The sequence below is a fragment of the Maniola jurtina genome, chromosome 8, assembly GCF_905333055.1.
Source record: "Maniola jurtina chromosome 8, ilManJurt1.1, whole genome shotgun sequence".
Lineage (NCBI taxonomy): Eukaryota > Metazoa > Arthropoda > Insecta > Lepidoptera > Nymphalidae > Maniola > Maniola jurtina.
In genome coordinates, this window is record NC_060036.1 from 12,015,735 (window position 1) to 12,025,591 (window position 9,857).

Here is a 9,857-nt window from a genome sequence, read left to right on the forward strand (position 1 = left end):
ATAATCGATGCTTTACATACATTAATTAAATCCATTCACATATATAATATTTATATATACAAAATTTTATACATAAACTAAAGTTGTACACATTTAAGTATAATATTATAACCTGTGCGTAAGAATACGTTTTTGTGCTCTGTGACACAAACACAATCTGTTAACTGTCAACTGTCGCTAACATTGACAGCTGACAGTTGACAGTGACAAATAAGAGCAAAAGCAATTTGCAAAAATTCGCAGATTGTTGATTAAACAGTCAATATTTCGAATATTTCCATATCTTTTCTATACAAAACAAAGTTAAATTATAGTGAAAATGTCGGCCGAGGACTCGCCGATAAAATCACCGAGATCTCTAAGCAAAATAGAGACTGTGGAGGAGTTTGAGAACCAAGTACCTACTTTATTTGTTGTTTTCCCACCGCCTACTTTTGTTCCTACTTCCCAGTAACAAAAATTGAATGTTTTCTTTTAGGATACGCTATTAAAACATGTTGATATATCGATTGTGGAGTCGGAGAAGCGAGCTAACGGCACGTTGCATGTGCGAGACCATTACACTGTTTACTTGATTGATTTGAAGTAAGACATTTTTCTTGTTACCTACCTACGACTAACAATTTACCTAGTACCTAGACTGGCTGCACTGTCTGAACGTCGTGTGAGTGGTAGTTGTTTGGACAACGATTTAATTTTCTACGATATCTTTGACTGATCTTGCCTGGTGGTGGTGATGATGCAGTCAAAGTTAACAGATTAACCTGCAAGTAGTATGTCAGAGTTTAATAAATACATTCCCTAAGTAAATAGCTGTAGTGTACAATAAGCACCGACTAGAGCCAATTCTAAAATTTTCATGGTAATTTAATAAAAATTACACTTCATGATCTACATGACTCATGTTTTCCTATCTCTTAATCTCTGAGATTATAGCCAAGATATTTTAGATTATAGTATAGCCAAGAGCCACAAGTTTAGAAAAACCTATGGGATTAAAACTTACACCTTGTTTGCCAAAAATGCCAATTTTCAAGTTACATCTCTCTATAGTGTGTTTCATCGAATAGTACCTATGGCGTTATGTTGGCTCCCCTGTCTGTCCAAGTCATTGACACCATATTTGCATAAGAAGACGCAGATTTTCTTTATTTTCATTTGATTTTCCTGAATGAATGAAATGAAAATCAAATGAAAATAAAAAAAAACCGGCGTCTTCTCATGCCAATATGGTGCCAATGACCACCCAACAGACAGGGGAGCCAACATAACGCCATAGGTACTATTCGATGAAACACACTATACCTTTACATATTAAAATAGCTATGTGACAGTAGTAACTGTGCATACAGCCTTAAACTACTTAACCACAAAAAGAGAAATTAGAGCATTACTTATTATTCAGTGAGACTAATGTGTATATTGTCTGGTTAAGAAGTTAATTGTCTCAATTTTGTGACTAAAACTGCATGATTGTTGTCATAATTAATTAGACAATTAAGTGAAAAAACCCATTTTAGCATTAAAACTGCTTCAACCAGAAGAAGTGCCAGAATAAACTGTGTCATGTGTGGCACAACGCAAAAGTGAATACCAAGGGACTGACCATTTTCTTTTACTATAGAGTTTTTTTTGTTGTTATAATGAGTCTCAATTATTCATTAATGACCCATTTGCTATGCATATGATGTCGAAGTTATATTTCAAATGCAAATGTAATAATTCAAACAGATATATAGTTAACATTCGCTCTTAAATATTATTCTAGAATATGTAGAAACTTTTTGTGTGCAGGTTCTCTCTTATGTAGACCGTAGTTGTCACTGTTCACACTTAGATGAGATATAATAATATAATATTACATCTAAGTGTAAACAGTAACATTTTAAAGTAGGGTGAGCGATATTTATATATTATATTATATTTCCGTAGTTTGAAGGCAACTTTAGGGTGAGATTTGTAGAGCATAGTTTAACTTTGCTCAGACTTAAGATTGAGTTAAAATGAGACAGATCAATGTGAGAAATATACATCTGTCTCGTTTTAACTGTCTTAAGTCTAAGTAAAGTCAGAGTGCTGTCTATAGATCTCACCCTAAAAAAGGGTTTAAGGGATTCCTTTCCAATTTAAAATCCTGATTTTTCATTTTTATGCTTATAATATAGTTTCCGTAAATTGTAATATAACTACAAACTTGACATTGGCTAATCTATGTAAAGCCAGAGGAAAAAAAGGGATTCCAACTGTCAACTGTCACCCTCTCGCAAGTCACAACACACCCCTTGCTTCAGGAGTTGTCTCAGTGATACAGTGTACCTATAGTTTGGATAAAATATGTGCATAGTTAAATAAAAAATAATTTTTCTTCAGTATACTAGCTTTATATGAAATTGTTCATTTCAGGGTAACAGATCCAGATTACAAGATTGTTCAGTCCAAGATAAGCACAATATGGAGACGGTACACAGAGTTTGAGCAAATTCACGACTACCTGCAAGTCACATATCCACATGTTGTCATTCCACCATTGCCTGAGAAAAGGGTAATTAGGATTTAAAATTTTATTATTTTACTAGCTGATGCCCGCGACTTCGTCCGCGTGGATTTAGGTTTTTTTTAAATCTTTTGGGAACTCTTTGATTTTCCGGAATATAAAGTTGCCTATGTCAGTGTCTGGAATGCAAGCTACCTCTGTACCAAATTCCATACAAATCGGTTAAACGGGAGGGCTATTAAGAATCCCATGGGAACTCTGATTTTCTGAGATAAAAAGTAGCCTATGTCTGTCTCCAAGATGTAAGCTAACTCTGTACCCATCAAAATCGGTTAATCTGTTTGGCAGTGAAAAGCTAGCAGACAAACAGACGGACACACTTTCACATTTATAATATTAGTATGGAAGTATGGATTTATCGTTATGATAGGATAGTTTTATGATCAAATCAGGATAGTTTTCACTTTTCGGTTCAAAATGAACTGTTACTAAGTTGATTGAGTGAAAACATGTATTTAATATAGGTATTTTATAAAAAAAAACATACTCCTATATAAAATCAATTTTATTTCCAATCCAAAATTTCAATTAAAAAAAATTGTATTTTTCTAGGTACTATATGGATGGCGTAAATCAGACACCACTGATCCGGAGTTTGTAGAGCGGCGCCGGGCCGGGCTGGAGAACTTCCTGCTTCGCGTGGCGTCCCACCCGCGACTGTGCTTCGATGATCAGTTCATCAACTTCCTGCAGCAGGAACACGGCTGGAGGGAGACTATCACTGACAGCGGTGAGTCAGACACCACAGAGTTCTGTATTATTGTAAATTGAACAGTTGAAAAGAGCAACCGCTGAGTTTCTTGCTGGTTCTTCTCGGTAGGAACGGCATTCCGAACCAGTGGTAAATTATTTTGACGATTCAAAAGCACTTGTAATAGTCTACTTAAATAAAAATCTATTATATTCTATTCTGTAAATATGAAGACTGAAACACTAATAAACTATAATGTTGTTTGTGATGTGTGGTGGTTTGTTTAAAACAATTATGTTTGAAGATCTTCCAATAGGCCCAGCCTTGAGCTTCGGCATGAAATAGCATCACAGAGGACTAGTAGTATATACTACTTCTGCCACTTCTTAAAGATTTTATTTTGAATTCTGTGGGAACCCATTGATTTTCTGGAATAAAAAGCATCTCTATGATGCATGCAATACATGTGCCTTGCATCAAGAGTTTCAGAGGTAGAGCCATGAAAAGGTAACAGACAGACACTCTGCATTTACAATATAAATATAGATAGTGTGGAAATTATTTACAAGTTCACGTCTATATTGACTTTTTACTCATTATTACAGGATATTTACTTCAAGCAGAGAACAAACTAAAGTCACTGTCAGTGTCAATCAGACTGAAGAAACCTGATCCAGAGATCGAAGGCGTCAAAAATTATGGCAAGCAGCTAGAAACTAATTTAGGAAATTTTCTATACACAAGGTATTTCCCTTCCCTCCAATCTCTTAACTTTCCACTGAAGGAAACCCTATGGCCACTAGATATACTGAGGGAAACCTTATGGATACTAGATAAAGACACCCTTTGCCCATCTGATAACCAAGAGCTCGATTGCGGTAGAATAACAACTACAATGTCACGATCGCAATCATCTCGGATTGGTTGACACTTGTTCGCTATTGGCTACAATGCATTGTTGCAATAGGAATACCATAAATTCAGCCAATCACAACAATTGCGATTGTAATAATGATTGATGCACAGATAAAAAGTATTTTTTATGAATCATACTTAATCATTACTTTGAAAGAAAAACATTTACGATTCGAGTTTTGAAGTAAAAACGAAAATTGAGTGAATAAAGCTTAAATTTTAACTGCAGCAAATCAAAAGAGTTTAAGTTTTAATAAAATTCCGTAATTGCCAATAAAAATTGATGAAATGGCCTTGATAGTTAATGTTCGCATAAAAACTTTTTCTCGTAATAATCAAATGTTTCAGATCCAAAATAATAGAGAAAAATTATGCGCTATGTAAATTGCACGCCAACTATGGAAAATTATTTAGTGAATGGAGCGTCATTGAGAAGGAAATGGGCGATGGATTGCAGAAAGCGGGACATTACTTTGGTAAGAACTTTATAAATACCAGAAAACCTCAGGTAGAGTTGGGGTGTCAAAAGCTAACAGCCAACTGACAAAGTCGTGCCGCCAAGCGGTTTAGCGTTCCGGTACTACTCCGCGTGGAAACATAATATAAGGGGTACAAGTTTAATGAAACTTCCAAGTCAGCTTGCTTCCTTCTTTAGACTGCATCATTACTCAGATAAGGTGAGATTGCAGTCAAGGGTTAACTTGTAATGGAATAAAAATTGACCAAGTGCGAGTCAGACTCGTGCACCGAGAGTTCCGTACTTGGGTATTTGTTCCGACATTTTGCACGAAAAATCAAAAACTATTATGCATAAAAATCTGTTTTAGAATGTACAGGTAAAGCCCTTTTATATGATACCCCACTTGGTATAGTTATCTTACTTTGAAAATTAAAACACATTTTAATTTTTTTAATGATGTAACCAAAAATTCATGGTTTTCGGATTTTTTATTATACTTGTGCTTATGACCTACCTACCTGCCAAATTTCATGATTCTAGGTCAACGGGAACTACCCTACCTATAGGTTTTCTTGTCAGACACGACTGATGGACAGACAAATAGATAGATAGACAGAAAACAAATTGATCCTAGAGGTACTGAACCCTAAAAAGACTTGTGCTCAGTAGTGAGATGGTGATGATGATGATACTATGTTGTTTGGCAGATTCAATAGCAGATTCCATAGAATCAGTGGCAGAAGACGAGGAACAGTTAGCGGACCAACTCAAAGAGTATTTGTTCTACGCAGCCGCCTTACAACAGCTATGCGCTAACCACGAAGCATTGCAGCGAGCGCTAGAGAATGCACACGATGCTTTGAACAATCGGTAAGTAATCTATCATCCATCCATCCATCCATCAGCCTGTAAGCGTCCACTGCTGGACATAGGCCTTTCCAAGAGCGCGCCACCAAACACGGTCCTCCGCCTTCCTCATCCACCCGCTCCCCGCCACCTTCTTCAGGTCATCGGTCCAGCGGGCTGGAGTAATCTATCTACCAGTAGGATATCCAGATTCTGTGTGTTCCACCGTAGTGCCTAAACTACTGGGCCGATTTTGATGAATGAGGTGTCAATTGATTCGTTCTAAAGGTCTGGCTGACATAGGCTATATTTTACTATTACAACGGATGTTACATCAAAAAAAGTGGAGGTCTCGCTATTGTATTGAATTGAATTTCAAATGAAAGAGGAGAAAATTCTGAGCTCATGTATATAAATGTACCTAAAATAACATTAAAATATACCAAGCGACAGAAAAACAACTTTACTCTGATATTTTAGCGTTTATTAAGACGATCGCAATCGGGTTTTAGTATTCAACTTCATCTTGTTTGAATTCTAAGCCCCGCTCATTACCATTTCAGCTTCGCAACTTAACGTATGCTGTTACTCTAGTTCTTCTACGGGTCTCCTCGTTTCTGATTTGAATGTGTAGAGTGTAGGCTGTAGAGAAACTCCGAGTACTTATAGCTTCTGTCTATCTCCCGCTGAGTACTCTGACCTTATGAGGTCCATAGCTAGTGACTATGTTTCGGATCCCATGTTTGCAATTCACAGTATAGGAGTATTTTCGTGCGTGGCTTGATAGGTTTTTAACCCCCGACCCAAAAAGAGGGGAGTTATAAGTTTGACGTGTGTATCTGTGTATCTGTCTGTGGCATCGTAGCGTCTAAACGAATTAACCGATTTTAATTTACTTTTTTTTGTTTGAAAGGTAGCTTGATCGAGAGTGTTCTTAGCTATAATCCAAAAAAATTGGTTCAGCCGTTTAAGAGTTATCAGCCCTTTTCTAGTTTTCTTGTAGAAAAGAAGGTTAGATAACCGTTAGGTTCATAATATTATGTCAATTGACAAATGTCAAGCTATCAAGATGGACGTTGCCTAGATACATAGTTATTTATTTGAAAATGATGTTTTGGAAAACTCAAATACTTTGTCGGGGGTGTTATAAATTTTTAATTTACACTTGTTTTATTTTTGTTTGTGAACAGAATAGCGGAGCGCAACCGGGCCGCGGCGGGCAAGTCCGGTATAATGTCTCGCATCTTTGGAACCACCGACCCGGACATCGTGCGGGACCAGAGCACGCGCGCGCTCGATGCCAAGATCCTCGCCGACAGAGAGGCCATCGAGAAGGCCAAGAGAGATCTAGAGTGAGTAGACTGTACACATAGAACATAAAAACCGACCAAGTGCGAGTCAGACTCGCGCACCTAGGGTTCCGTACTCGGGTATTTTTTCCGACATTTTGCACGATAAATCAATTACTATTACGCATAAAAATAAATAAAAATCTGTTTTAGAATGTACAGGATACCGCACTTGGTATACCTAGTTATCTTACTTTTAAAATTAAAAAAAAACTTTTTTTTAAATGTTGTAACCACAAATTCACGGTGTTCGGATTTTTTCTTATACTTGTGCTTATAACCTACCTACCTGCCAAATTTCATGATTCTAGGTCAACGGAAAGTACCCTATAGGTTTTCTTGACAGACACGACCGACGAACGGACGGACAGACAGACAGACAGACAGACAGACAGACAGACAGACAGACAGACAGTCAGACAACAAAGTGTTTCTATAAGGGTTCCGTTTTTCCTTTTGAGGTATGGAACCCTAAAAAAGATGAATGTAATTTCATATTATACAACCCTGTAGGGTATAGATAAAGACCATAAATAAGGCAGTCCCTCCGCGGACGAAGAAGCGACTACCTATCGCATATATTCTCGCTCAAGAAAAGTACAAACGATCTTGGCTGGTGCCTCGTCCTTCCAATATTAATCGACCGGCAACTGAGTGCCTAGTGGGAGATTTTTAACCTATTCGATCGCGTAAAAGTTAACTGCGTTTTGTATGGAATTGAAACAGCGCCATCTTCTTGTCACTAGATGGCGCTGTTTCAATTCCATACAAAACGCAGTTAACTTTTACGCGATCGAATAGGTTAAAAATCTCCCACTAGGCACACTGCTTTATTTCCGGCCTGGACTGTAATTGTACTGTTCTTGTTTCAGAGACTTCACAAAAAAGACATCAGTCGAGATTGAATATTTCCAGAAACAAAAAGACAAGGACTTGCACGAATCACTCGTCGGTTTTATTACTCTACAAGTCAAAGCGGCGAAAAAGGTAATTTCGAAAATGTGTTTTCGATCAATGCTGTCAATTTTTGCACGGCGAATTCACACCGTTATTTAAACTACCTCATTGGCCTATTGAAAAGAGTAACCGCCGAATTTCTTGCTGGTTCTTCTCGGTAGGAACGGCATTCCGAACCAGTGGTATTGGTTAGCATGTTTGACTGCAGATGACCCTTGTCATTCTAGGTTAGAACCTTGACCCTTGTCCTGGGTTAGATTGGATTGTTCTGTAAAGAAATTCTCAATACTACCCAGCAGTTAAGAAGTTGGCAGTGTGTCATCTTCGTCCCTGGGAGAGCACGTAAAACCGTCGGTCCTGCGCCTGATCTCTCTCCGGTCGTGTCGGATTGCGGTCCCATCGGGCTAATTATCCCTCACTGATTAATCTCTGACCGCCGTGGAAGAAATTCAGTTGGAAGGACATTATTTAAGTCACTCGTATCGTAATGTACTCTGTTATTTCGTTTCAGAACTTGCAAGCGTGGACGCAAATCAAAGAATGCCTTCAAAACATGCCCTGAGCTGTCACAAACAACGGCTGAACACCAAATTACCTGCAAGCTATTTGTATTAACTCCATTGATATACAAAACCCTAGATACTTCACAGTCTACTAGTAAAAAGTGTCCCAAAAATAACCCAAGGGTTACGGCTATTGGTGATAAGCGATATTGCAGTTTTTCGTGGCCTAATTTGTTAATTTTTGTGCAATACTAAATCCATATAGGGTAAGTGCTAAAATTCAATGTGTATTAAAAGTAAGCATTAAATATTTGCTTTCGAAATATAACAAAATCACTTCAATATTATAAAGAATAATTAATATCATATGTAAATGCTGGAACGGGATACCTTTAGTACGTTCTTTTTGTTATTATAAAAACAATACCTCACAAATTAGATGTGGTGAATTTGCATGCCACATTTCTTGACCTTATTCAAGTAAGAATGGTTGGGCATCACTATGAAACTTGTATAACAATTTCAAGTAAATTCCAAAGACTTTTTTAAACAATTTTTTACATTAAAAAACTGTTGCATAAAAAACTCATATACATCTGATAAAAAAGGTAAGTAAGTATATTTTAAGAATATTATTAATTGATATTTTCATATTCTAGTATCCAAATACAGCCAAAGTAATTTTAGTTTTTTTTTTTTTTGCAAAACTGACAATGACTATGGTCATCACGATATTATCATACTGTGCAAGAAAACAAATGAATACTTTTACGAGGTAAATTCCTAACAAACTGTGTATCTTTGGCGTTTTTTATATCAATGATAAACCTATCAGTTTAAGGGCATCCAACACTTTTATATTATCACCTTTTTGAATAGATACTATATTCAATATTACTGAATTTTCAAAACCTTTCGTTTCCTTTTGGCTATATTTATAATTATTAAATAGAATCATGAACAAAGAAAGATTAATGCTTTATTGGGGCTAAGATGGCGCTAGGAGTGACGGCATATCAATTTTAAATAAACTGACAAGTAATAGATATAGGCTAGGTTAGGTGTTACGCAAATTCCATACTGGAATGCTTGTGTGCCTTTTTTGGAATGATCAGTGACATTTTCTAGAAACTAGCTTATGTCCGCGGCTTCGTGCGCATGGACTATATAAATTTCAAACCCCTATTTTACCCCCTTAGGGGTTGAAATTTTAAAAATCCGTTCTTAGCGAATGGCTACGCTATAATAGCTATCTGCATGCCAAATTTCAGCTCAATCTGTCCAATGCGTTTGAGTTGTGCGTTGATATATCAGTCAGTCAGTTATATATTACAAATCGTTTTATTTAGATTATATAGATATTATTCATTTAATTTTGTTGCGTAGAACCGAAGTGTTATACCTAACTTTATTGTTCGCCAGTTTAATTGAGTAGTGCAGCTATGTTACCTTACAGTATTACCAAAGAATTTGATCTAGATCTATTAAGGGCCCCGAGACGATCAATCGCGATTGTCAATGTTCACGTGATTGAAGATTTCAAATGATGAGCGATTGAAGCTCCAAATGAAGGTGTATCATT

The 9,857-nt window shown here is 36.7% G+C and overlaps 1 protein-coding gene across 1 annotated transcript; it reads left to right on the plus strand.

Annotated features, from left to right (window-relative positions):
• The first annotated feature begins 209 nt into the window (after positions 1 to 209).
• On the plus strand, positions 210 to 9,343 carry LOC123867735 (sorting nexin-4-like). The gene is made up of 10 exons (XM_045909962.1): positions 210 to 397; positions 479 to 585; positions 2,404 to 2,542; positions 3,107 to 3,284; positions 3,851 to 3,989; positions 4,509 to 4,636; positions 5,328 to 5,490; positions 6,657 to 6,818; positions 7,688 to 7,802; positions 8,284 to 9,343. The coding sequence occupies exons 1-10, from the start codon at positions 320 to 322 to the stop codon at positions 8,332 to 8,334; spliced, it is 1,260 nt and encodes a 419-aa protein (XP_045765918.1). The 5' UTR covers positions 210 to 319; the 3' UTR covers positions 8,335 to 9,343.
• The last annotated feature ends 514 nt before the right edge of the window (positions 9,344 to 9,857 follow it).

Coding starts and splice junctions, on each gene's coding strand:
- LOC123867735 (XM_045909962.1), top strand. CDS start 320: ATGTCGGCCGAGGACTCGCCGATAAAATCACCGAGATCTCTAAGCAAA. Junction 2,543..3,106: donor CACCATTGCCTGAGAAAAGG/GTAATTAGGATT, acceptor GTATTTTTCTAG/GTACTATATGGATGGCGTAA. Junction 7,803..8,283: donor AAGTCAAAGCGGCGAAAAAG/GTAATTTCGAAA, acceptor ATTTCGTTTCAG/AACTTGCAAGCGTGGACGCA.